This window comes from Mus caroli, unplaced genomic scaffold (genome assembly GCF_978045245.1).
Source record: "Mus caroli unplaced genomic scaffold, Mus_caroli_1 scaffold_10, whole genome shotgun sequence".
Taxonomy (NCBI): Eukaryota; Metazoa; Chordata; class Mammalia; order Rodentia; family Muridae; genus Mus; species Mus caroli.
This window is the reverse complement of record NW_028227265.1, coordinates 59,152,437-59,179,754: the sequence shown is the minus strand read 5'-3', so window position 1 is coordinate 59,179,754 and position 27,318 is coordinate 59,152,437. Positions and strand designations below refer to the sequence as shown.

Below are 27,318 nucleotides of genomic sequence, written 5' to 3'. Positions count from 1 at the left end.
CTCCGTATAGCCCTGGCTGTTCTGGAACTCACTCTGTAGACCAGGCTGGCCTCGAACTCAAAAATCCACCTGCCTCTGCCTCCCAAGTGCTGGGATTAAAGGCGTGCGCCACCACTGCCCAGCCCAAGTTCTTCTTAACAGCACATTCACTTCCTGTTTGAATTCCTTCTCTAACATGCACCTAAGAAAACTTCTCCTAATTTTAATCTTTAAAAAAAAAAAAAAACAGTGAGTACTCTTTTTTTTAAGTATGTATGTATGTATGTATGTATGTATGTATGTATGTGTGTGTGTGTGCTTTATCTGCATGTACACCTGCACACAAGAAAAGGGCATCAGATCCCATTGTAGATGGCTGTGAGCCACCATGTGGTTGCTGGGAATTGAACTGCTCCGGAAGAGCAGACACTGCTTCACTGCTGAGCCATTTCTCCAGCCCCCTAATTTTAATTTTTTAAGTTTACATGTGTGTGCATGAGTGTGCGTGCGTGTATGTAGGCATGTGCAGAGGCCACAGGTTGACATCAATCACTTTCCACTTTCCACCTTGTTTTTGTTTGTTTCATTTTCCCCCTTTATTTCCCCCTTTATTTCTAGTTTATGCGTTTTGATGTTGACCTGTGCATATTTCTGTGCAGTGTATGCATGCAGTGCCCATAGCAGCCAGAAGAAGGTGTTGGATCCTCCTGGGACTGGAGTTACAATGGGTGGAAGCTGCCAAGAGGGTGCTGGGAACCAAACTCAGGGTCTCTCAGAGAGCAGTGAGTGCTCCTAACCACTGAGCTGCCTCTCCAGCTCTGAACTCCTCATTCCTGGCGTCTTCAGGAGATGACAGGGAGGCTGAGCCCCAATACCTTCACCAGAGCGCTCCCCTCTCTGTTTGAGACCTGGATGTTCCCAGTGGTCCCTCTGCTGTTGGGCATGCCCACAGCTCTCTCCCAGCCGTTTCTCCAGATGTAAGAGGCTGAGGAAGAATCTCTACCCTCTGGCAGGTTTCTGGACTCGTTGTTAGTTTTTAGTATTTGGATGGCAATTTGCTCTTACTACTTTTTCTGTTTAGTTGTTGGGATGGAGTGTGGTCGAGCACATTCTCACTCAGCGCCCGCCTCTGAGCCAGGCCTCAAGATCAACATTTATTCATTAATTCCCGGAGACAGGGTCTCACTATGTAGGGCTGCGTGGCCTGAAACTCCCGATCCCTTAAAGTAGCACAGATATGCTCTCCTCTGTGTTCCAAATGCTGGGGTTAACTTTATTTACAGACAAGGTTTCATGTACTCCAGGCTGATCTGAAACTTAGTAAGTATCCAAGAGTGGCCCTTTAACTCCTGATCCTCCTGCCCAGGTCTCCTTGGTGCTAGGATGTGTCCACTGCACCCAGAACACTATTTCTAAAACATCCTGCTAAGTTATTTGCCTTTCACCAAACCCAAGGCTCCATGCGAGCCCCGTCTCAGGAAGCTCTCAGGCTGGGGAAGCAAACCCTCCACATCCTAACCAGACCAGAGAAGGAGCTTCAGATCCAGAGCCCTGGTGGTGTGTGTGTGTCTCCTTGTGCAAATAGTAGGTACCTAATGTGGGACTCATTTTCCCTCCCCTCAGTGACCCCCTTGCTGCAGCACAGGGACTGGCCCCCTTCTACTCCGGAAACAGGTGTCTTTCCTGCTACTGTGGCTGGGATTCAGTGATAAGACCCAAGGGCCCCTTGGATATAGGAAGGCAGAGGGCAGGAAGAGGGCTCCAGGGATGGGCTTCCTGTCAGGGTAGGAGGGAAGTGAGATCCAGAGCTCATCCCTGAAGAACAAAGCTCTTGTCCTCTGCCACAGGCCCTGGGTTGCTTCATCCCCACCTATGGAAATGGAAAAAGAACAGAAGCTGGGTGTGGTGGGCCTTGTCGCTCACTCCACAGGGATGGTGGAGGCAGGAGGACCAGTTGACCTGTGAAGTTTATGGCCAGCCTGGGCTACATGAGACTCTGTCTCAAAATAGCTACTATATGGGGCAGTGGTGGCCTATGCCTTTAATCCCAGTACTCAGGAGGCAGAGGCAGGAGGATCTTTGTGAGTTCAAGGCCAATCTGGGCTGCATGAGTCCCTGTCTCCTCAAGGGCTCATCCAGGACCGCTTGATCCACATGGCCCCAGTTACTCACTCTGTGCTAAAGCACTTTCTACCTCAGGACACACACACACACAAGCACACACACACACACACACACACACACATACATACGCACACACACGTGCATGCACACATGCACACATACACATGCACACACAAGCACACACACACACGTGCACGCACACATACACATATATACACACACGCACACACACAAGCGCACACACACACAAGCACACACACACACAAGCACACACACACACACACGTGCACGCACACATACACATATATACACACATGCACACACACAAGCGCACACACACACAAGCACACACACACACAAGCACACACACACACAAGCACACACACACACAAGCACACACACACACAAGCACACACACACACAAGCACACACACACACAAGCACACACACACACAAGCACACGCACACAAGCACACACACACACATACACACGCACACACACACAGAGCCACATACACTTTCCTCCCCACCTTCCTTCTTCCTTTCCCGCCTCCCCCTTTTGCTTCTCTCTCCCCTTTCTGCCCTTGCTTGGGGGCACACCTGTCATCCCAACACTTTGGAGGTTGGGACAGGAGCATCCTAAGTCCCAGGCAGGCTGAGGCTGTTCCACAATACCAGCCATGGGGAGGCCAGGTGTCCAGCAGGTGAAGGAGCTTGCCTGGATTCCACGACCTGACTCTGAGTCCGCAGCCTGCCTGCTGGAAGGACAGAAGGGACTCTTGTTCCTGTTGCTCTCTGCCCTCCACAGACCCTACGCAGCATGTCAGCAGGCCACACCCCACCCTCAAATTAAATAAATACATATTTTAAAATCTTTTTAAAAGCAAGCAGCAAGAACCAAACCACAAAAACAAAGGCCAGGAGAGGTCATGGAAGGGGCTTGGGGAGTGGGGGAAGGAGGGGAACACTTCGTGAGAGGCGGGGCTTAGGGGTTCTTCTTGTTTTGCTTGGACCACAGGCAAATAGTTTGGTCACCTCTCTGAGGCCCCAGGAGAATTGGAACACGGGTCTCTTTGGAGGGGCTGGTCTGGGGAAACTCCTGCAGGCTGCGGGTCACCCGCCCTGCTTGGGGGCAGTAGGAGCTGGGGCTGGTCCCCCTCTGCCCCTCTGCAGACTGGCAGGAGGCTGCCAGGCTGAGTCACCAGGCTGCCGGAGAAACATTAGGCGCCCAGAGGCCCCGCGTGGGCTGTCATGCAGCGGGAACGCAGCCCCCGGAGCCCCTCCAAACCTCCTTCCCCACTCGCTGTTCCCACAGCTGCTCCGCAGAAGGATCGTGGGAGGTGGGGAGCAGGCAAGAGCCCAGGCAAGGCCAGCAGCACGGACTTCCAGCAAGGTGCAGCCTCTGTGTATCGGGGAGACTCTGCCCAGAATGGGGAAACTGAGGCTCTGAGAAAGGTAGGGGCTGCCCAAGTCCGCAATCTCTGCATGCAGAGTTGAAACCCTGCCTCACTTGTACATCTGGTCGTGTCTCCCTCCATCTCTGGCTCCAAAGACTCCCATGGCTCCCTAGCACCCTCAGAACAAACCCACACACCTTCCGTGGCCCTGCAAGGCCCTGCTCAGCTCCGTAGCTTTTCCTCAGGGTTCTCCCCGACCTCCTGGTTACTGGCTTACTGGCCTCTGGCCATTTCAGCTTCCACCGTTGTTCTTCCAGGAAAACCAGGCTGTCCCTACCTGGAGAACTTTGTACGTGCTGTATCCTCTGCTCCTATCCATCTCTCAATGCAGTGACAAGTTTAGGACTCATGGATGATCACACGGATAGCCACCTGGGAGTCAGGATTCAAACCCAGGCCCAGCTGATAGGCCCAGCTGATACTCTCCCCTTTCCAGAGAGCCCTGCAAGGCCACGTTGTGGTTTGTGTTTGATTATTGTTTGTTTGTTTAGTGGCAGGGACTCTCTATGTAGCTCAGATTGGCTCAGCAATGCCCTTGCCTCAGCCTCCTGAGTGCTAGGATGAGGAGCGTGAGCAAAGCTACCTTAGAAACTCTTTCAGGCCCACGGCTCAGTAAAGCTGGCTGCCCCTCAGCCTCCGAGGTTCCGCTGCCTGGGTGCCAAAGACCCTTGGGCTGCCTTCTCTCATCCCGGCTCAGATAGATTCCCAGAGTCCCTCCCAGAGTGGCTGCCATTCCTCCGGCCCACTTTCTGCCCTTCACAGGCACGGATATCAGAGCCTACAAGGACATATTAGCCAAAAATAATCCTGCGACCTACTCCTGAAAATGGGCCGGCCCCACCGGCCACCTGGCTCTCAGGAGGCCATCAGCACATGTGGTAAATGAGGATAATTAGATCTGTGGGAATGAGTTCGGTCCAGCACCGCCTCTTCTTGCTCCTGCGCTGGGTCCCTCTGTTCCCTCTGGCTCCTTCTTGTGTGAGCAGGCTGGGCTCCGCAGCTTCCTGCATCCTGTCACTGAACCAGACTGCCTGGGAGAGAAGTCCCAAGTTTGTGAAATCACTAACACACTCCACCTTCCCCACAGCTGCCACGGGCCTGTCCTGTGCTATTGGAGCCCACTCAGACTGGGCAGTCAAGAATTGCACAGAGACACTTCCTGGGGTCAGACTTGACACAGAAAAGAACTCCTTGGAAAGGAGGGTGTTGGAAGCAGGCTTCTGAGAGAGGAACAGGAGTTTTCAAGGAGGAAAAGGTCTGAAATCTGGCCTTTCAGACCAGAGAAGAGAAAGCTTGTGAGTTCCACACAAGGTTGCACCCATTTAAAACGTAAATTAAACTAATTACATTTTGAGACAGGGTCTTACTATGTAGCTCTTCTGACTGTGTTGGAACTTACTCTAGACTGGACTGGCCTCAAACTCACAGAGATCCGACTGCCTCTGCCTTCCAAGTGCTGGGATTAAAGGCATGTGCCACCACCACCTAGCTAAGAAATTATTTTTATTTAAAAATTTAATTGTGACCAGGTGGTGACGCACCAGCACTTGAGAGGCAGAGGCAGTAGGATCTCTGAGTTTGAGGCCAGCCTGGTCTACAGAGTGAGTCCAGTGTTAGGAGACCTGTTTTCTAAGGAAAAGATTTGTGCCAGGTTGGCTTGCTGTAGGTGCTGGAACAAAGCTTCATAAGAGGGGAACAATGTCTAAGCAACACATTAAATGGACAATGGAGAGACACCCTGACTAGAAGCCATTGCTCACACGCAGCCTCTTCAGTGCTCAGGGAGCTGTCCTGGCTCCTGCTTGGTTCCTCCTGTGGACAGGAGGCTCATTCTTTCACTGTTCTCAGCTCTCAGAGTTAGGAGCCACATCAGTCAAGTAGGGACACCCAAGATCCTTGGAAGACAGTCACTGGGGTCCTTGCAGCCATTAACCTGTCACTCGGGGGACAGAAGGGCTGTGGTGCTGCCTGGGTCCTCCAGCCCCTCACCTTGCCTCATTCCATTGTGAAAGATAAACCTCCACATAGAGGAAGCCACACCCATCCTTGGCTTGCTCCAGGCTAGCCCAGGTTCAGGTGAGGAACTCTTGTTTGTCCTTTGTTTGTTTTGTTTTTTGAGACAGGATCTCTTTTCAGGCCTGGAACTTGCTATGTAGACCAGGCTGGCCTTTAAACCCACAGAGATCCACCTGCCACTGCCTTCTGAGTGCTCAGCTCCGCTGTTTGTATTTGATGTAGTATCTCATGGATCCCAGGCTGGCCCAGACCTCACTCTGTAGCTGAGGATGACCTTGAACTCTCCATTCGGCAATCTCCACCTCCCAGGTCCTGGGACGATGGGCACTTGCCAAGCCTTGTCTCAGAACTTTCAGCTCTCACATTCCTTCCTGTGCCCACACATAGCACAAAGCCTGCTTAGGCCCTTAGCCACCCCCACTCCCACCCCCACTGCCCAATAACCACATGTCTTAGCTCTGCAGCCAGCTCAGAGCCTGACAGACCAGGACCGGCTTCCAGCCTGCTGCCCTGAGCTCAGATACTTACCAAAAAAAAAACTGTTGCTAATAAGGAGAAAGTCAGTCTGAACACAGCAGACGGTCTTGTCTTTGTTCCCAGTGTTCACATGCTCTGTGGCTCCAGGCCTAAGAGCAAAGCCAGATAGTTTCCCTGTGCACATGCCTCTCAAAGTCAGGCGCAGTTGGAGAGGACCTTGTTTTCCCCAGCTGCGAATAAATATCAAGGAGGCTGATAGTTCAGGGGCTCCTACCTGCCTGTGACTCAGAAATGAATGGAAATACCTCCACATATAATAATAAATATATCAGAGCATCCATGAGCAGAAGGCTGGGAGCCCCAGGAAGTCCAAGTTTGGGCTGTCAGAGGCAGGGAACAGAACCACACAGCCTGGAAGGTCAAGGAGTGACAAACATCCTTGGAGAGGAGGGCATTCCTGGGAGGGTGAGGGAGAGAAACTCACCTGGCCTGAGAATATCTCCACTGAAAGTTAGCCACCTGCTCAGATCCCAGCAGACACCAGAGGGCTTGAGAAGAGGAAAAAAAAAATCTGACATAAGAAATGCAAAGCTGAGAACCACAGACTTGGATTTGGGGACGGCCATTTGTCCCCAGAACACGGAAACCCTTGCAGAAATTTTGCCACGGGGCTAGGGACCCACTGGCAGAGAGGTGATCCCCTGAAGGATCCTCAGAGGGCTGCTGTGGCTGTGGACAGAGGCAGGACTCAGCCTACAGAGCTGCAGGGAGTTGGTCCACTTCATGGGAAGACAACACTAAGAGGACACTTGGATCCTGAGACCCTGTAACAATAACCTAGTTACTCCCAGAATTTATTTTTGAAAGTCAGGGTCTCACTATGTGGCCCTGGATGGCTTAGAACTCACTATATAGACCAATCTAGCCTAGAATTCACAGAGATTTGCCTGCTTGCTCTTTTCGTGGGGATTAGAGGTGAGTGCCACTAGGTGGGTGCCTGGATGGAGCCCAGGGCGCCAGGTACACTGATTTGCATTCCCACCCCCACCTTCGTTTGGGGAACTGGGCTCAAGCTGTCTTCATGCTTCAGTTGCTGAGGGTCCAGGAACTTTTTCTTTTCGAAGAAGCCACCTGAAGACTCAGGGCCACCCTTGGTAGGAGGCAGGAAAGCTAAGGGTCGTTGTCCACTCATTTCCCGTGTTTCTCCCTATCTCTGGGTCACTAGATCACACTCCAGGACGTCTGCTTCTGTCTCCACACCCTAGCCCGCTACCACCCATCTAACACCCACACTTTTGTCTTCTCAGCCTTCAGCTCATCAGCCCAATGCTCTGCCCCAAGGCCGTTCCGGACAGACCCTCTTTTGCCCCGCCTCCTCCACCCCTCTCCCCACCCCGCCGTCTTTGTCCGCAGTCACCTTCTGTCTCTCTCCGCTGCCCTCCTGGGTCCCTCCCCTCTGTCCAGTACTCTGCCTGATCCTAGGCCCCTGCCCTTAATCCCTCTAGTCCCAGCCCCAGACTTTATGGGCCCCTCCCCCTCCTTCAAAAGCCACGCCCTCCCCACTTCCTTCAGTTGCCTCCCACTGGGTCCCCCCTTCAGAAGTTCCTCCTCTTGACCTCCTGGTGCCCTCCCCTTCCTCTGCCCTTTCACCCCGCCCAACTCCCCCCTCCATGTCCGCCCTCCCCTTCTTTCCTCTCCCGGTCCCCTCCCTCCTCCCCGCCCTCCGTAGCTGGCCAGTAGGGGGCGCTGGGCAGAGGCGGGGCGGCGCGGGGACTGGCCGCGATGGGACCGGAGGCGGCGCAGACAAAGGCGCGGGCGGCGCGGGGCGCGCGGAGGGCGCGGGCCGGAGGCTGCAGCGACGACGACGCGGGGTGAGCCAGACAGGGGGGACCCCAGCTTCCGAGGCACAATCAGGGAGTCGGGGGCGCAGGAAACGTAGACGGTTTCCAAAGTTGCGGACTGTGAGGCGGGGCCCGGGAGCTGCGGGGTGCAGACTGAGGGGTTGGGGTTCTGAGGGGTTGGGGTCCTGGGGTACGGGCTAGGGGGCCGGCTCAGGTGCTGGCTGGGGCGCGGGGCGCGGGGCACGGGGCGCGTCTTCACCGGGTTCCTCAGCCGAGGTCCGGGTGTTAGGGACGCCTCATCGCGAGGCTCCGCCACTTAGAAAGTTGCGGGTCAGAGGCTCCCGTAGTTGCCCTCACGAGCTGTCCTGGAGGGAGTGGGAACCGGTGCCAAGTGGGAAGCCGGCGCGGGGCTCCTGGCAGGGTCCCCGCCGCGCGCGATCGCGGTTCTCCGCCCCGCGCCTCTGCTCCGAGGCGCGTGACCACTCAGTGAGTAACTTTTCCTGATGGTGGCAAGTCCAGGCAGGAGTGGTCCGACCGGAAGGGCCTGGGTTCGGGGACCCCTTTCCCCCAATCTCCGCCAGTCCCAATAGCGTCTCTGACTGGACAACCCCCCCACCCTCCCTCCGTATGGTTTCGGACCCCGTGATAGCGATACAGCAGCTTCCCAAGACAGCTTGGAGGGGCCCTGACCTCAGACCCCGGGCCTTGACCTCCCGCACCCGCAGGACCCTCTTTCTCCTCCAATCCCCTTAGGTGAAGTTTGGGGGGCTTAGGAGAATGATGGGTACAAGCATTCATAGGAGGCTGGGGAGCTCCCTTCTCCCAGTCCTGTTCCCTGTTCACAAGGTGGGGACTAGGATGAACCGCTGTGTGCAATGCGTGCTTGTGTGTGTGTGTGCCTGTGCGTTGAGACATGGTCCCACTCTGTAGCTCAGATTGGCTTCAAAGTCTCCTCATTCTCCCCAGATTCTCCCCAGTGCTGGTGCCACCATACCAGGCTTTCATTTTTTCCTTTTAAATAAGCTCCCTGGAGTCTCAGACACACAGTTATCTGGGCTAAGTGGTCCTTTCTCTCTCTCTCTCTCTCTCTCTCTCTCTCTCTCTCTCTCTCTCTCTCTCTCTCTCTCTCTCCCCCCTCCCTCCCTCCCTCCCTCCCTCCCTCCCTTCCTTCCTTCCTTCCTTCCTTCCTTCCTTCCTTCCTTCCTTCCTTCCTAGAGTTATTTGTTTTATTTATACAAGTACACTGTAGCTGTCTTCAGACACATCAGAAGAGGGCATCGGATCCCATTACAGATGGTTGTGAGCCACTATTGTGGTTGCTGGGAATTGAACTCGGGACCTCTGGAAGAGCAGTCAGTGCTCTTACCCACTGAACCATCTCTCCAGCCCTCAAGTGGTCCATTTGTGGGGTCAGCGATGTCCTGATTTCCCTGTCAGGTCCCTGGAAGCACTCCACTTTTACTCCTTGAGATGGGGTTATGGCTATGATGACCAGGTTAGCCTTGAACTCCTGGGATGCATGATCAAACTGCCTTGGCTTACAGATAGATAAAACCACAGGGCCTCACCATGGATCCAGCTTTGTCCCACATTTTGATGCAAGGCCCTCTGGGAGGAGAGGGGGGCTGTTGGATGGGAGGGGATGAATGAGATGTTCCACTCGGTTGATCTTGACCTCATGTTCAGTTCCTGTGGGAGGACACTTGCCCAGTGGTGGGTAAGCTGGACAGTGAGTATAGTACTGCATGCCAACAACCAGGCTATTCTCCAAGCCATCTCCTACCTACCCTTGCAGTTTGGTGGCACTGTATCACCTCTCTGGTGAGACTAGAGATCTAGAGATCACTCAGTCCAATTGTGGGGGCTTCTCCCGAAAGCAGGGCCTTTTGTTTATGCCTTCAGCTCAGGTGGTAGAGAGCTTGCATGGCATACAGGATGCTCTGGGCCCCATCCTCAGCACCACATGAACCAAGAGTGATGGCACAAGCTGCCGTCCCAGCATTTAGGAGGTGGAGGTCAGAGGATCAAGAGTTCAAGGTTGCTGTTGGCTGCAAAGTGATTTCAAGGCCAGTCTGGGCTGGGACTGAGGAAGTGGGTGTCTGACCAGCAGCTGCTCACTGCCCAGTGCTGCTCCTGCCTCGCTGGTTTTGTGAAGTCACCTGGAGGACCCACTTGGCCTAAGTATCCTTGGAGCCTTACTCACAATCTTCTTCTTTCCCTAGGGGACAAGCAAGTAGCTCCTGTCACCCCTCTGGGTGCCCCTTAGAGGCCATCCAGCCCAACTTGACCAATGTCCACAGCCAGGTGAGCACCTACCCCCTCTGGTCTGGCCTTGCCCCTGGGTGGCATCAGACTCCTGCAGAGTTTCTGTCCCTGCTGTAGGGAACAGCCAATCTTCAGCACCCGGGCGCACGTATTCCAGATCGACCCCACTACAAAGCGGAACTGGATCCCTGCCGGCAAGCACGCACTTACCGTGTCCTATTTCTATGATGCAACCCGAAATGTGTACCGCATCATCAGCATCGGGGGTGCCAAGGTCTGAGCAGGGGCTTGGGGGCAGGTGTGCAGCCACCAGCCAGGCTGGGTGACTTGGGAATCAATGATCCTTTCTGAGACCTAACGTCTTCCAGAAATAACTCAGTGGTGGGGTCTCCGAGAAGGGCCAAGAGTTCTGCTGCAGCCCTTCACTGGGGTTTCTAGGTGGAGGCTCCACCCATATGCCTTCCGATAGCTCCTCACTGGGGGATCCTAGGTAGGGATTAGCTACTAAGACAGATGCCTAAAATTCCTTTTTAAAATTTTAACTCCAGTGTGTAGCCTTCAACTTGAATGCTCCTTCTCCAGCAGTCTGTCGGGCTAGTTGCTCCTGGCGCTCAGTATCTTCTGACCTGGAATCTTGCTTCCCCCACCTCTAGGCCATCATCAACAGCACTGTCACTCCCAACATGACCTTCACCAAAACCTCTCAGAAGTTCGGGCAATGGGCAGACAGTCGAGCCAACACTGTCTACGGCCTAGGCTTTGCCTCTGAACAGCAGCTGACCCAGGTGGGCTGGGACACGGGCAGTGATTGGCATCTGTGTTCCTCAGGGTGGGCTGACGGGTGACAGGCCTTCTTGAGTGCCCTGGGTGGTGTGGTCATTTGCCCACTTGCTTCAACCCCTCAAGCCTCTCAGCAGCTTTGGATGGAAGCCTGGACTGGGCACATCCCCTGCCCCCCGCTGCACCTCTCTCCAACTTCTAACATCACTACTTAGTAATGAGGCCATTATCTTTTTCAGGTATATTTGTATGCGTTTGTGTGCATCTGTATGCATTTGTATGTGCACAGGCCACGTGTGTGCTGTTACCTACAGAGGTCAGAGGAGGACATCAGATCTCCTGGAGCAGGAGGAACAGGCCATTGTTAGGGCTCCAGACATAGGTGCTGGGAGTTGAACTCAGGACTTTTAGAAGCATTCTTAACTACTGAGGCATCTCTCTAGCTCCTCAAATTTTTTTTTTTTTTTTTTTTTTTTTTTGGTTTTTTTGAGACAGGGTTTCTCTGTATAGCCCTGGCTGTCCTGGAACTCACTTTGTAGACCAGGCTGGCCTCGAACTCAGAAATCCGCCTGCCTCTGCCTCCCGAGTGCTGGGACTAAAGGCGTGCGCCACCACGCCCGGCTCCGGCTAAAATTTTTTAATTAAAAAAAAAAAATTCCTTTTTTATTTGCTTCGGTGTAAATGTGTATGGGTGTGCCTATGGAGACAGAGGAGTGGGCTTGGCTTCCTGTCTACTATGTGGGCTCTAAGAATGGAGCATCTTGGCTCTCACTGGGCCACAATTTAGCCGCAAATTTGTTTTGCTTTGTTTTGATTTTCTATGTAGCTCTGCCTGTTCTGGAATTCACTCTGTAGATCAGGCTGGCCTTGAACTCAGAGATCCACCTGCTTCTGCCTCCTAAGTGCTGGGACTAAGACTGTGTGCCACCATGGCCAGCTTTTGATTTTTTTGTTGTTGTTATTTAATATTTTTTATGTATGTAAGTCTTTTGCTTCCATGTATCTATGTGTACTTGCATGTGTATGCACTGTGCCTGTGGAGGCCAGTAGAGGGCGCCAGATCCCCTGGAGATGGAATCACAGACAGTTGAGTGCCACCATGTGAGTGCTGGGAACAGACCCTGGGTCCTCTGGAAGAGCGGCTCTCGTGCTCCTAATCACTGAGCCAGAGCCATCTCTCCAGACCCCTATTATTTTTTATTTTATTTGGGGCATGGGGGGCGGGGCTAGGGGATGTTTCCAGACAGGGTTTTTCCTGTGTTTCTCTGGCTGTCCTGAAACTTGCTTTGTAGACCAGGGTGGCTTTGAACACCTGCCTCTGGCTCCTGAGTGCTGGGATTGAAGGCCTGTGCCACCACACCTGCCTGGCTTTGTTTTGTCTTTTAAGTTTTAGGCAGGGTTTCACTGTCACTCTCCACAATCCTTCTGCCACTAGAGTGCTAGCTCACAGGTGTGTGCCACCACCCCTGATTGGTTGTTTATTTAAGGTCTCTCTGGCCTCTAGCAATCCTATGTCAGACTTCCTGGTGGCTAGAATTAGCCCTTGCCTGGTTAAAAAGTAATACTTTCCGGGCCTGGAGAGCTGGCTCTGTGATTAAGAGCACTGGCTGCTCTTGCAGAAGATCCAGGTTCAATTCCCAGTACGTACATGGTGACTCACAGCCATCTGTATCTTCAATTCCAGGACATTTGACACCTCTGGCTCCCAAGGGTACCAGGCCTTGGTGCCCAGATAGACATGCAGGAAAAACATGGATACATGTCAAATAAAAGAAGTTTTTAAAAAATTATTTTCTTTTTTTATTTTTCATTTTTGTGGGTAGTGGGGTCTTTACTCTATAGCCCTGGCTGGTCTAGAACTTGCTATGTAGACAAGGCTGGTCTCAGACTCACGTTGTAGCTGAGGCTAACCTTGAATTTCTAATCTGCCTGTCTGAGCCTCAGGGGCTTACAGGGCAGCAGTACAACGAAGGGTGCAGCTTAAACACTGTGGGGGTGGGAGATGGCTCAGGGGCTAAGAGCAAGTGCTGCTCTTGCAGGCAGTGAGTTCAGTTTCCAGCCCCCACATGGTGGGCCCACCTTCTATAACTCCATGGAGGGGATTTGATGCCTCTGGTTTCTGGGGGCACTTATATACACAATTAACAGTAATAGAAATAAATTTAAAAACAAGTTTTCTTTTAAAGTTTCTATTCTATTGATTTCTTGTTTCTGGGTTGTGCCTGTGTAGGTCCTCATGTGCAGTGGGAGTCTGTAGGTTCTAAGGACCAAACTTATGTCCTCAGGCTCGTAGCAAGCCTATGGAGCCAGCTCACTAGCCTCCTGGTTTTTGTTTTTTTGTTTTGTTTTTTCAAGCCAGGTTTCACTGTGTAGTTTTTGCTGTCCTGAAATTTGCTGTGTAGACCAGGCTGGCACCAAACTCAGAGATCCTCCTGCATCTGCCTCCTCAGTGCTGGGATTAAAGGTGTGCACCACTGATGCCTGGCTTTATTGATTTATTTATTTTTGATTTTTTTGAGACAGGGTTTCGCTGTGTAGCCCTGGCTGTCCTGGAACTCATTCTGTAGACCAGGCTGGCCTTGAACTCAGAAATGCCTGCCTCTGCCTCCCAAGTGCTGGGATTAAAGGCATACACCACCACGCCTGGCTTTTTTTGCTTTTTAAAAAAAATTTAGCCGGGCGTGGTGGCGCACGCCTTTAGTCCCAGCACTCGGGAGGCAGAGGCAGGCGGATTTCTGAGTTCGAGGCCAGCCTGGTCTACAAGGTGAGTGCCAGGACAGCCAGGGCTATACAGAGAAACCCTGTCTCGAAAAACCAAAAAAAAAAAAAAAAAAAAATTTATGTGTATACATGTCATGCCTGTGTGTATGTGCGTGCAGATGCCCTGCAGAGGCCATTGGATCCCTGGAGCTGGTCACAGGCAGTTGTGCACTAGTTGCCTGAGGTGGTGTGTGACCTTATGTAGCTCCTCAATGACAGCAGTCTGCTTTCCTAACTGTGGAGTATGGCTCCAGACCTCACACGGTCTCTATAAGAAACAAAAATTATGTTAAAGTGAAAAAAAACCCCACATTATTATAAACTCGGAACCAGCATTAGCTGTCAGCTGACAGCCTTGGGAGAAAGGGATGCCAGGAGACGCAGCCTCTTGCTGCCTGTGGATGTCTTTCCTGTGTTACTGGCAGGTGTGAAGGACAGATGGGCAACTAGCCTCAGGCTGGCCACTCAGCCCAACAGAACAGAAAGTCCCAGAAAGTGTGGCTCAGAGCTTTTTTTTGGGGGTGGAGGAGCGGTTTGAGACAGGGTTTCTCTGTGTAGCTCTGGCTGTCCTGGAACTCATGCTGTAGACCAGGCTGGCCTCGAACTCAGAAATCCACCTGCCTCTGCCTCCCAAGCACTGGGATTAAAGGTGTGGGCCGCCACTGCCCGGCAGCTCAGAACTTTTTAATGTCACCTCTCTAATTTGCCAACCCCCGCTCTATGTGTCATCCTGACACCTGAGATGCCCACAGGGTTGACTCTTCCCAGGATGACAGGACAGGTGCAGTTGGGAGTGTGACACAAGACGTGGGAAATGCTTTCTGACTGTCCCCCTGCCTCACCCTCAGTTTGCTGAGAAGTTTCAGGAGGTGAAAGAAGCTGCCAGGCTGGCTCGAGAGAAATCTCAAGATGGTGGAGAATTCACTAGTACTGGCCTGGCCCTTGCCTCCCATCAGGTAGGTGTTCCTGCACCCCATATCTACAGTGCCCCATGACTACCACACCCCTGAAGCAGCCATATATGCTTCTGATATCAGGGGCCTTGCACTGTATTAGTGTCTAAGGGTGGCTGGTGGTCTAACCACATTTATGTACGTGTGCACACATGTGCGTGTGCCTGGGTGCACATATGGAGCTCTGAGGATAACTTGTGGGAGTCAGTTCTTTTCTTTCAGCGGGGCATCAGACTTGGTGACCAGCCCTTCCACTGGCCCATGCCTCAATTTTACCTGGGGGAGTGCAGTTCCAAATGTTCAGATCCCTGTTTCTGTAGGGACACCAGGCAGGTGGGGGACAGGAGGCTCTGGGGAGATATGGAGCACCAGTGAGGAAAGAGACACACTGGTCATCAGGGGTCAGTTCAGACTCCCTGACCTCAATACCCCAGTGACTTCAGTCCTCGCTTCAGTCAACTTTACTTCCTACCATGACCTTGACTGAAGCAAATGCCCACTGTGACCCAGTCCTGGCTCCCATGCACAGGTTCCTCCAAGCCCCTTGGTCAGCACCAATGGTCCAGGAGAGGAAAAACTGTTCCGTAGCCAGAGCGCGGACACCCCTGGCCCCACCGAGCGGGAACGGTTGAAGAAGATGCTGTCAGAAGGGTGAGTGGTGTAGTTGGCGGAGCCTGTTTGAAAAATGGGCGTGGCGGGGGCCTAAGGGGTATCTTGTGTCCAGACTGAACTTTCGGGTGGTGTGGTTTGGTTTCTAGTGTCAGGGTCTTTTTTTTTTTTTTTTTTTTTTTTTTTTTTTGGTTTTTCGAGACAGGGTTTCTCTGTATAGCTCTGGCTGTCCTGGAACTCACTCTGTAGCCCAGGCTGCCCTCGAACTCGGAAATCCGCCTGCCTCTGCCTCCCAAGTGCTGGAATTAAAGGCGTGTGCCAACCGCTCAGCAAGTGTCAAGGTCTTGATTGTCACTAAAGGGGTGTGCTAGGGTAGGACATCCCCAGGACAGACCATTAGGATGGTGTTTCTGGGGTCAGGGTCCTGGCAGGAAGTAAGGGGCGTGGTCATCAAGGTGAGACCTGTGGGGGTGTAGGAAACTGGACTACAGACCTGGGAGACGAGGAAGCAATAGGTTCTTGCCTCTTCTGGAAAGGAGGCTGCACTTTCCTCATCATTCGCACCCCCATCTCTTTTGACCATGGGCCTGACGACCCCCCCCCCCCATTGCTTTCTTGGCATTCTGGAGGGCAGCGATAGGCTTCCAAAAATTTTTGGAGGTAGGGTCCTGTTATATATCCCAGAGCTCATTATATATAACCTAGGCTGACATTGTTCCTAAGGGGATTCTCCTGTCTCGGCCTCTGAGGAGCCACAGCTCCACATATGGTTTCATGGTCCCACTCCCTGGCTTAGTGTTGCTTTGGCCCTGCTTAGTCCAGGATACCCTTCTCCAGATGACGCCCGTCCTGACCATGCACACCCCAGCCCGGTGTCTTCCCTTCAGCTCCGTAGGGGAGGTCCAGTGGGAGGCCGAGTTCTTCGCGCTTCAGGACAGCAACCAGAGGTTGGCAGGAGCCCTTCGGGAGGCCAACGCAGCGGCCACTCAGTGGAGGCAACAACTGGAGGTCCAACGTGCAGAGGCTGAACTCTTGCGGCAGCGGGTGAGGACCCCTCACCCAACATCCCTTCTACCCATCAGTCCCCAGCAGGCCATTTCTTGCTGTAAAATGATTTGAAACTGTGAGAGCTTCATAGGGGCCATCAGGCCCTCCGTGTCCCAGAGGACGGTAGGATCACTGAGTTGCATGTGTGCAGGTGGCAGAGCTGGAGGCCCAGGTGGCTGTAGAGCCAGTCCGGGTAGTAGAGAAAGAAGCAACCAGCCAGTCGGTGGAGCAGCTGGAGGCTCGGGTGCAGACCAAGGACCAGGTGAGCCAGGGGCAAGCTTAGGGATCCTGTTGTACTCTCCTCGGGAATCAGGGGCCTCTGAGGACACCTCGGACACCTTCTTCTCTAGGAGATCCAGACTTTGAAGAATCAGAGCACTGGCACCCGAGAGGCTCCAGACACTGCCGAGCGGGAAGAGACACAGCAGCAGGTTCAGGTTGGCTGCAGGACCTCAGCTGTAAGAGTGGCCCCTGGGGTAGAACAGGTCTCATCTGCCTGTGAGTGGGATAGGGCTGTCTACTTAAAAGTTGCTAAGCAACCTCATACCTAGTCTTCCCACATCTGAGCAGTCTAAGGTCCCAGGGAAACTTCCAGAGACCTCAGCCAAGAGTATCTGGAGCATCTCCAGGAATGTCCTGGGGAGATGACCCTGTTGTCTCTGAGGGCGGGAGCAGATTGTGCAAAGGCCCAGGACCCCAGGATCATTGGCCCTCCTGGTCACAGGACTGTATTCCCAGGGAGAGAATCTACAGGAAGCCTGTTCTATGCGTTTGTATGCCACCCAGGTACCACCTATCATTGGTTTTTGCGTGTAGTGTATGTGCATACATACATCCCATGTGGGTGCAGATGCGCATGTATGTGCATGGAAGCTGGAGTTGGTGTCTTCCCCAGTTTCTTTGCACACCATCCTTTGAGACTATCTTACTGAGCTCAGATTGGCTGGGTGCTGAGTCAATCAACAGTGGGACCCTGCTCTCCCACCCTTGAGGTTACAGCTGCTAGCAGTGGCTGGGGGCATTAGATTGTGTGTGGGTAAGAGGCAACTGAAATTCAGGGCCTTCAGGTTACCATCTCTTTAGTTCCACTGCCCACTTCATTAAAAGTGCTTGGCTCCAGACCATGCTGTTAGGACGCAGTTCCCTCCTTCTACCATGTGGCTACCGGGGATTAAACCTTCATTTTAGGGTTTTTGTTTTTCATACTGACTGTCTCTAGCAGCAGCTTCCCGCGTGCTGGGTTAAAGGCCTGTGAGACATGCGGTGCATCTAGCGTTAAGATTTAGTTACATGTGCGGTATTGTACACCAGTGCTTTGAGGTGAACTCAGGTCTTCTGGAGAAGTTCATACTCTTTACACTGACCCATCTCTATAGTCCATCTTGTTTTTAGAAACAGGGTCTCTAGCTGGGCAGTGGCAGCGCACACCTTTAATCCCAGCACTTAGGTGGCAGAGGCAGAAGGATTTCTGAGTTCGAAGCCAGCCTGGTCTACAGAGTGAGTTCCAGGGCTACACAGAGAAACCCCATCTCCAAAAAAAAACCAAACCAAAAAATAAAAGAAGAAAAAACAGTGTCTCTTACTGGCCTGGGGACGCTTAGGTTGTCCAGTATGCTCTAGGAATCCTGCCTGTCTTCCCAGCAGTGGGATTACAAATGCTTGCCAGCCATGCTTTATATGTAGCCATTGGATTCCAAACTCAGTACTTCACATTTTAATGGCACTTTACTGACCCGGTGAGAGCCATGGACCACATCAGACATAACTGGCAACCAGAGCTACCACCCCACCCCTTCTTCCCCGTGTAGGACCTGGAGACCCGCAATGCGGAGCTTGAGCAGCAGCTGCGGGCGATGGAGTGCAACCTGGAGGAGGCGCGGGCCGAGCGGGAGCGCGCTCGGGCAGAGGTGGGCCGGGCTGCGCAGCTGCTGGATGTTCGGCTGTTTGAGCTCAGCGAGCTGCGTGAGGGCCTGGCACGACTGGCAGAGGCAGCACCCTAGTCTGCCCTGGAGTGTCTGCGGCCTCAAGGCGCCCTGGCAGGGGCCAGGGGACCCCAGCTGTCTCTGAGCTTTGCACTGTATAGTTTTCTAGAATCCTTGGGCAGTGCTTCTGCCCAGGTTACATTTCTACGTGTGGCGTTGCTGGCACCTGCTGTCCCTGGCTGCTGCTGCCCTGCACCCCAGGACACTGCGAGGGAAGGCTGCACTAGTCATCCCCATGGGGCAACTGAGGCTTTGGGATCCTGAGACCTGAAGACCCTGCACTCATCCCACCCCATTTTCAAGTCGGATTGATAGGTTCAAAGAGTGTTTACTGAAGTCAGGGGCCACCAGCACCAGGTTTACAGCTCAGTCCTGAGCCTCAGCCTGGGCTGGCTCTTGGGGCCGAGATCTGGGAGGACGCGACCGTCGGACAGTGCTCCCTGCTTTCTGCCGCCGAAGCGTCTGCCCCACTTTCTCCTTGAAGCGTCGGTTTTGTTGCTTGATCTTGGCCAGCTCAGCTTTTCGTTTGGCCTCCAGGTCTGGGTCCTGCAGAAGGGAGCTGAGAATGTAACTGGGCAGCTTCCCAGGGACTGGCTCCCCCCGCCCCTACCCGTCCCCAGGCCCCACCCACCCTTACTGGCCACACTCTCACGCCTGCCCCTGCACACCCATGCCTCCCTATACTACCTTCCCCTCCAGGATCATCTGTTTCCGCTTGTTGATCTCTTTCTTTTCATCAAAATGCGAAGCCTCCAGTTTCTAGGGGTGGGGAGGGGACAGGTCAGTCAGGCCCAGGGCAGGAAGCCCCGCCCCACCCGACAGGCTGGCCACACTTACTATTTCGCACTCCCTTCGCACTACGTTGACCTGTGTGAGGATTTGTAGGACCTCAGCCTCCTCCACCACCAGCTCTGCCAGCTGCTGCTCTGCAGGGACAGGAAATACTGAGTTGGGCTGGGAGTGCAACCAGCCCTCTGCGCCCCCAGCTCTGGATGTCTGGATCCAACCAAATGTGGACTGATGATATTTAGAAAACGCAAAATGCTGCCAAGCTTGGCAGCACATGCTTGTCATCACAGCACTGGGAGGTGGAGGCAGGGGGATCACTCGTTCCAGCTGAGTTCCAGGCCAGCTCTGTAGAGCAAGAATCTGTCTCAAATTAATGACTGAATAAACAAATGAACAAGTAAATGAAGTGAGATCTGGCTCCCTGAGAGGTTGAGACAGGCTCTGCATTGTGAGCACAGGTCTTCAGGCCACTGAGAGTTAAACTGAAAGCTTCTACAAGGAGCTCCAGATGGCCCGTCTTGGTGGCTGTTTAACATAGGTTGTAGAGCCTGCCTGAGAACTCACATCCTTGTCAACCTCCAAACCACACAGGGACCTTCAGGTTTGGTGTCCTGTGTGCAGGGTGCATTTTCAGGGTGAGCACTGGAATAGATGTCCCAGAGTAAAGTAAGCTAGGGAGAGGAATTCATCTCCCAGGCTTGGACAGGACCCACCCTGGACCCTACCCACTTACTGATCTGCTCCTCGATGGCATGCAACAGGTGGATGTCATACTGCGTCACCAGTGTGATGGCTTGCCCCTGTCTCCCTGTGGGGACACATTTGTCACAGAACCTGGGCCCCATCAAGAGGCTTGTCCCAGCTGATCAGCTCCAGGGACCTCCTCAGAGGCAAGAAATCAGTGAAGAGAACTAGGGCTGCCCCCAGGGTGGGCTCTGTATGTGACAGGCAGAGGGGACGCTGGGAAGCTGAGGGACAGTGGGGAGCAGGTCTGCTAAGCTGCCCTTTGTGAGGGCCAGCAGCAAGCTGCTTTTCCTTTATGGCTGGAGGCCAGCTTAGTCCTCCTCTACTGCTCTTTCTTCAGTGGTGACCAAGCTGAAGGAGACTTTCGGCTGATAGGGCTCATGACCCACAGCAGCCAGCTTCTCAGTGCTTATTATTTGTTAAGACAGGGTCATTCTCAGACTTCCCAAAACCCACAGGGGCAGGATGGCAGGTCCAGTCTGGCCCCAGCAATCCAGGCATGAGGGAATATCAAAGCAGATGCCTCCCTGGCCCCTGGGTCAGCATCTCAGTGAGGCATCAGGCTGGGGATGGAAGCCAGGACACTGGAAAGCTGTTCCCACTTAGTGGTGGACCCAGTTCTCCAGTGCAGCTGGAACCTCCCGTGCCTGGCTCTGCTTACCTGCACGGGCTGTGCGGCCAACCCGATGGATGTAGATCTTGGGAAGCCCAGGGGTGTTGTGGTTGATGACCACCTGCACAGTGGGGATGTCCAGGCCCCTGGGGGACAGAGCATTCAGCTGCAGTCCATGAAGGGAAACCAAGGCTTACACTCAGCTTACCCACGGCCAGCTTCTTGGTCTCATTGCTTGTGCCATGGTGGTCTCACCTTGAGGCCACGTCAGTGGCAATAAGAATCCGATAGATGCTGGACTTGAATTTGGCCAGGGCTGCAAAGCGCTCTTTCTGTGCCATAGGTGAGAAAAGATTTGTGAGCAGATGGAGTAAGCCTGGGGACAGGGCTGAGACCAGACCAGGGAAGAAGGTGGACAAAGGGGACAACAGGATGACATGGGGAGGGGAGCGGTATCACAGTGCTGTGATGTCTTCTTTTGTATTCTTTTGGGGGGTGGGGGGCAGGGCTGTGCTAAGCATGCTAACACACACTTTAATCCCAGCATTTGGGAAGCAGAGTCAGCCAGATCTCTGTGATTTTGAGGACAGCCTGGTCTACATAGGGAGCTCCAAGACAAAACAGGGCTACATAGAGAGGCCCTGTCTCAAGTACCAAAGACAAAAGAAAGCAAAATCAAACTAAATGAATAAACAAAAAAACCCCACAAATCAAAACCAACAAACTCCCCCAAACAAACAAAAACAAAACAAAACAAACAACCCCACCAAAACCAAAGACAGCGTCTCTATTAGCACTAAACTGGTCTTGAACTTCCTATGTAGTCAAGGCTGGCCTTGAACTTCTGCTCTTCCTGCCTCACCTCCTGAGTGCAATAGACAGACCACTATGCCCAGTTAACAGTGCTGGGGATGGAACCCAGGGTCTCATCCATGCTAGGCAAGGACTCTCCCAACTGAACCACAGCCCTCTAAAATTGAACAACATTACTCTACCAACTGAGCCATATCCTCAGCCTCTGAGTTGTGACATTTGAGACTAGAGAGAGGCTATGGCCGTGGTCCATCACCTGCTTCATCATGGAGTGCAGTGCCACTGTGGGGAAGTTGAACTTTCGAAGCATCATACAAAGGATCTGGCAGGTCCTGATGGGAAAAGGATGGGTGTGAGTGCCCAGCACGGAGACATCACCTGAACAAATGAACAAACGAACACCCGGCCGAGCAGTGGTAGAGATGCTTGGTCTGCTGCCTGTGAGCCTCTCAAAGCCAGAACCAACAAGCAGCAGCCCTGACCATGGTACTCTGACTTCCAAAGTAGAGCTATCAAGTTGCTGATCCCCTCTCCTATGGTGGACAGTGGCCCCTCCTCTGCCCTCTACACTGTTAGGAGACAGCCAACAGCTCTTATTTTTTTCTTGTTTGAGTCAGGGCCTCACTGTGTAGCCCTGGCTGGCCTGGAAGAGCTTTCCATGCCTCCTGGATCACAGCAGCGCCACTGGGCCTAGCCCAGTTTCACCTTCACATGTGGTAAGGTGGGCCAGAGCCTCCAGCACAGGGGACGGCCAGAGCCTGCCACTCACTTGCAGGTATTGGTGAAGATGATGATGGAGCAGTCCTCCAGCTGGTCCTGGAAGGTCTGGACCAGGTGAACCAGGTAGGCGTCCTTCACCTTCTCCGGTACCAACAAATAGCGCTGATCAAGCTGCTCCACTGTGCGGACTCTGGAGGTGGAAGGGCAGAGCATCCTACCTCAGGTTCTTCTGCCTCAACTCTCTGGGGTGACCCTCACCCACAGCTGTGGGACTCACGTGGCCTGTGCCTCCCAAAAGAAGGGCTCGTTGGTGGCCAGGCCCTGCAGCTCCTTGAGTGTGTCAGTCAGCGTGGCACTGAACAGCAGCGTTTGCCTTCGTGCTGGAACGGCTGCCAGGATGGTCTCCAGGTCTGTGGTGAAGTCGGTGCAACCCTGCTCCAGCAGCCTGTCGGCCTCATCCATCACCTGCATCCGAGCAGCAGGAGAGGAGGCTGGACCACTGCAAAATCTTCAACCTGGGAGCTGCAGATGCTCAGTAAAAGCCCCAAGCATAGCCCACCTGCCTTTCAGACACTGCGAAATGGGTTCCTGAACACTGTCCTCAGCCTCAAGTCCGGGTCACCCACTGTGCAAGACTCCAGCAGGTCCTCTAGGACAGCCCACCTACATGTCTTGTCTCTACTGGGTTTTTTGTTCTGTATAACACAGAGTCTTGCTATATAGTACTGACTGTCCTGGAACTATGCAGACTAGGCTGGCTTCGAACTCCTAAATCTCCTTCTGCCTCTGTATTCTGAGCCCTGGGATGGAAGGTTGTGTGTCAGCACACCCAGCTGGCCCTTGTCTTTATTTCTAGCCCTTTGCTTAACCATCTGTGATACCAGTGTCAGGAATGGGTACCAGCTGAGCACACTCATGCACATCTGTATACAGAGCTCCAGGACAGCCAGGGCTCCTCCATAGAGATCCCATGTCTCACAGAACAGCAGAGGAGAAAAGAGAAAATTGACACAAGGTGCCCCCAGCCCAGTCTCTAGCCTCAGGAGCACAGCTGGCTCACCAGGAATTGGATTTTCTTCATGTTGAAAGTGTTGGAACTGCGCAGGTGATCAGCCAGGCGCCCAGGGGTGGCAATCACCACGTGTGGCTTCCGAGCGAGCTCCAGCGCCTGAGCCACCATGTCTGAAGTGGAGGGAGAGGTGAGACTGAGTGGGAGGGATGAGCAGGAACCCCCCAAGGCCCACAGCAACCTCTCAGCCCCCATACCCATTCCGCCAACAATGATGCAGTCCTTCAGGCCCAGAGGCTTCCCCAGCACCCGGAACTGCTCAGCGATCTGGTAGGCCAGCTCTCTGTGGATGACAAGAGCCAGCCAGATGAACTGGTGCCTGTGCCTCTCTCCCATCCCCTCTCTTTCCTCCAGGCTCCTCCTGGCCTCCTCAAAAATCAATTCTAAGGAGACTGGCAACATGTCTCAGCAGGCAAGATACAAGCTCACATCTGGAGTTCGGTCTCCAGGACCCACAAGGTGGAAGGAAAGCTGGTTCCACATGATTCCTTCAGCTGGTCCTCTGCCCTCCACATGAGAGTTCATTCTCTGCTCTAATTGTTGTCTCCAAGGCTTACTGCCTGTCTGCTAACCTAGGCCTAGTCCTGTACTATCTTTTTTTTTTTTTCGAGACAGGGTTTCTCTGTGTAGCCCTGGCTGTCCTGGAACTCACTTTTTAGACTAGGCTGGCCTCGAACTCAGAAATCTGCCTGCCTCTGCCTCCCAAGTGCTGGGATTAAAGGCGTGTGCTACCAAGCCCAGCTGCCTCTGTACAATCTTACCTAGGCCTAAAACGTTTTCAGCCTCTGAGGCTCACTGCTGAGTAAGCTCACCCTTTCTAGTTCTTTTTTTTTTCTTTTTTTTGGTTTTTCGAGACAGGGTTTCTCTGTGTAGTCCTGGCTGTCCTGGAACTCACTCTGTAGACCAGGCTGGCCTCGAACTCAGAAATCCACCTGCCTCTGCCTCCCAAGTGCTGGGATTAAAGGCGTGCGCCACCACGCCCGGCCCCTTTCTAGTTCTTTCTGAGCTCTGACTGGCTGGTTTAACTCAGCTGTTCCAGCTCTAACTCCTCTTCACACTGACTGATTCAAACTCACTCACTCTCTCACACACACTCACACACTCTCTCTCTCTCCTCCCCCTCCCCCCCCTCCTGAATTGCCCTGCTTGACCTCATAGTAATTCTGTTCTAATCTTCTGGCTCCCGATTCTTTGGCTCGGTCTGTCTTCACCTGTGTAGAGTTGTTCTCTCCCTGCAACCTGCCTCTGCACAACTGTCCCAGGAGAACCGCCTCCTCCTCTCTGCACCGCCTCCTCCTCTCTGCACTGCCCCTCATGTAGCTTCCCATTCCTCTTCTCCTGAGAGTTGGCCATGTGCTACTCTGTCAAATCTTTCTCTGATTTGTCACTTTGTCTGCCACTCAATTAGACATCACTTTCAAACATGGGTACTTCCTTCTACAAACTACTTTCATTGTTTGGGATTACAGCAGTGTACTAAGGGTGTGTCTGTATTAGACATCAGAGGCATTAAAGATGTGTGCTAAGGCTGAGCAACACCACAACTAAAGACAAGTTAAATAACACAATCTTAGGGTTCACAGTGTGATCAAACATCCTGCAACAGCAGGCAGATCTTTGTGAATTGGAGGTCAGCTTGGTCCAGAGTGAGGTCCAGGAGAGCCACAGTTACACAAAGAAACCCTGCCTAGAAAATCCAAAAGGAAATAAATAGAAGACGGGGGTGGAGAGACAGCTCAGCAGCTGAGACCTCTTCCAGAGGTCCTGAGTTTAATTTCCAGCACTCACATGACGGCTTACAACTGTCTCTCACAGGACTCAACACCCTCTTCTGTCTGTGGCATATAAATAATCAAACCTTTGGCAGGGTGTGGTGGCACCCACTTTTAATCCCAGCACTCAGGAGGTCGAGGCAGGAGGATCTCTGTGAGTCGGTGCCAGCCTGGTCCACAGAGGGAGTTCCAGGACAGCAGGCTCTGGGGGATGAGTGGTGGGGGAAAGGAGTTAAAAAATAAAACACGGCGGGGAGAAATGGAGGATGCCTGATGTTAATCCCTGACCCACATGTAAACACAATCGCAATCTCATCTTCTGTGTGATATTTGAGACCTATATTCAAGGTGCTGACCGCATCCTTTCTGTTCCCTGCTGCTGGCCTCTCCTATGCACAACGGAACCTATATACCTACAATAGCTTTTTTTGTTTTGTTTTGGTTTTTTTGGTTTTGAGACAGGGTTTCTCTGTGTAGCCCTGGCTGTCCTGGACCTCACTCTGTAGACCAGGCTTAAAGGCGTGTGCCACCACAGCCCGGCTATAATATCCTTTAAACACATTTATTACATTTCTTTATCTATATGGGTGTGCACGTGCATGACGTGGCGCTACAGTGGAGGTCAGAGGCCAATCTATGGAAGTCACTTCTTTCCTTTCACCCTGAAGGTGAGTCCCTGGGGGCTTAACTTAGGCTTGCAGACAAATGGCTCTGCCTGCTAAGCAATCTTACAGGCCCAAGGATATCATTTTGTTTCCCTAGCTGTTAAGACTTGGTAGCTCCCTCCTGAATCCTAGGAATGTCTCACACACACCATTAGCCCAGATTGATTCTGCATCCCTACAAGAAAGGAATGATTCTTATCCCATTTCACACAAGAGCAAAGTGCAACTCGGACAGGTCAAGAAAGCACATGTGGGTGAGTGGGGAGGCTCACCTGGTGGGTGTCAGAACCAAGCAGAAGATGCCATAAGGGTCCTCAGACAGCTTCTGCAAGATGGGAAGCACAAAGGCTGCTGTCTTGCCACTTCCTGTTTTTGCACAGCCCAAGCAGTCCCGACCTAGGCAGATGGCAAAGCAGCATCAATGTGGAGCAAGGGCCATGATTGGTCCCTTGGGCATCCCCTCATTATTGTAAGAAATAGATGGGTATGGTCTGCTTTTAGTACGAGGTGCGCTTATGGTTCACTAGAGTTACAGATGAGTTGGAGGCACTGGGCCCTTCTCTCCCCTAGTTGGTCTAAGACTTGGAGAGTTACAGGTGGTCTGCTATGTAACTGAGCCCATGAGTAGAAAGGAAGGGCAGCCAGGCAGGGTGGCGCACGCCTTTAATCCCAGCACTCGGGAGGCAGAGGCAGGCGGATTTCTGAGTTCAAGGCCAGCCTGGTCTACAGAGTGAGTTCCAGGACAGCCAGGGCTACACAGAGAAACCCTGTCTCAAAACACCAAAAAAACAAGAAAAAAAGAAAGAAAAGAAAAGAAAAGAAGGGCAGCCTCAAGACCCAAACTATTCATTAGAGAAGACTTGGGGCCCCAATGGACCAATGGGATGGGGAATTTGGGGAGAGGGAAAGCCCTGCAGGTCTATGGAAGAAAAGGTCAGGAATTTCACATATTTGGGGAAAGGCTTCAAAAACTTGCTTGAAATCACCACACCAGCTATTTTTGCCTTTTCTCTATACTGGTACCCCTTTCTGCAGAATGGAATATTTAAAACTGTTTCATTTTCACTAGTTCCTTGAACGTGTTATTATCTAATTTCCAACAATTATTATAATTGCTTGTTTGAAACAAATTTTCAGGTAGCCCAGGCTGGTCTGCAACTTGCTACATAACTGAGGATCACCTTGAACTCCTGACTCTCCTGCTTCCACCTGCTCAGTATTGAGATGACTGAGAGTCACCACGTCCGGCTCCAAGGACGCCTCTTTAATGGCAAAAGTGAACTGGGCCGAAGAGCACTGACACAAACACGGAGCCTTGGTTTTTACCTGGAGTTTGACGGCTTCTACGTCAAAGCCAGCTCTACCCTTTTTTTTCCCAGTGTCATGTTTTAGTCATTCACCGATCTCTCCCTATGCTCGGGTGCTACGAAAACTTAAGAGGTGCCACCCATCACCTGTGTGATAATGAACACGAGTCAGTCGCAGCGTAAATGCCAATGCTGCGGGTCAGGGTCCCCGAAACACCCAACACTGCCCTGATTCGTGGGACCCAAGTGGGGCTAAGGAAGAGCGGGCAAAGAAAGGCATTAAAAGAAAGGCGAGGACTCACCTTCCAGGATGGCCGGGATGCACCCGAGCTGCACCGGCGTGGGCTGCTTCAACCCCAGCTGTCGACACTGTTCTACCAGCCACGACGACAACCCGATCTCAGCGAACCCCGCCATGCTCCAGACCTGTGCGGAGAACCTAGAAATGAGTGCTTCCGGCGCGTGAATGTTACGTCACGCCCATCCCGGCGCAGTCCCGCCTGGGAAAGTTGTGAAAGGACGTTGGCGGAGGAATG

The 27,318-nt window shown here is 52.8% G+C and overlaps 2 protein-coding genes and 1 long non-coding RNA gene across 5 annotated transcripts; 1 reads left to right on the top strand and 2 right to left on the bottom strand.

Moving 5' to 3' along the window:
- Window positions 1–1,227: 1,227 nt before the first annotated feature.
- LOC115031730 (uncharacterized) lies at window positions 1,228–7,525 on the bottom strand. 2 transcript variants are annotated; one of them, XR_003837381.2, is made up of 4 exons: window positions 7,471–7,525; window positions 6,538–6,601; window positions 2,704–2,861; window positions 1,228–1,849 (listed from the first exon to the last, which is right to left on the bottom strand). It is a non-coding gene; the product is annotated as an uncharacterized LOC115031730 (long non-coding RNA). The 2 variants fall into 2 exon arrangements; XR_003837380.1 differs by lacking the exon at window positions 7,471–7,525 and adding an exon at window positions 7,102–7,377.
- A 301-nt stretch (window positions 7,526–7,826) lies between these two features.
- Homer3 (homer scaffold protein 3) lies at window positions 7,827–18,400 on the top strand. 2 transcript variants are annotated; one of them, XM_021169402.2, is made up of 10 exons: window positions 7,827–7,924; window positions 10,117–10,198; window positions 10,277–10,433; window positions 10,813–10,944; window positions 14,548–14,655; window positions 15,182–15,303; window positions 16,149–16,305; window positions 16,460–16,570; window positions 16,659–16,745; window positions 18,117–18,400. In XM_021169402.2, the coding sequence occupies exons 2-10, from the start codon at window positions 10,185–10,187 to the stop codon at window positions 18,306–18,308; spliced, it is 1,080 nt and encodes a 359-aa protein (XP_021025061.1). In that variant the 5' UTR covers window positions 7,827–7,924; window positions 10,117–10,184; the 3' UTR covers window positions 18,309–18,400. The 2 variants fall into 2 exon arrangements, with proteins under 2 accessions (XP_021025061.1, XP_029336464.1); XM_029480604.2 differs by having other exon boundaries at window positions 16,659–16,766; window positions 18,117–18,308.
- Ddx49 (DEAD-box helicase 49) lies at window positions 18,000–27,259 on the bottom strand. The gene is made up of 13 exons (XM_021169400.3): window positions 27,085–27,259; window positions 25,748–25,871; window positions 23,236–23,321; window positions 23,030–23,151; window positions 22,247–22,434; window positions 22,019–22,159; window positions 21,506–21,581; window positions 20,692–20,768; window positions 20,485–20,582; window positions 19,813–19,887; window positions 19,128–19,216; window positions 18,978–19,049; window positions 18,000–18,836 (listed from the first exon to the last, which is right to left on the bottom strand). The coding sequence occupies exons 1-13, from the start codon at window positions 27,197–27,199 to the stop codon at window positions 18,657–18,659; spliced, it is 1,443 nt and encodes a 480-aa protein (XP_021025059.1). The 5' UTR covers window positions 27,200–27,259; the 3' UTR covers window positions 18,000–18,656.
- Between the last annotated feature and the right edge of the window lie 59 nt (window positions 27,260–27,318).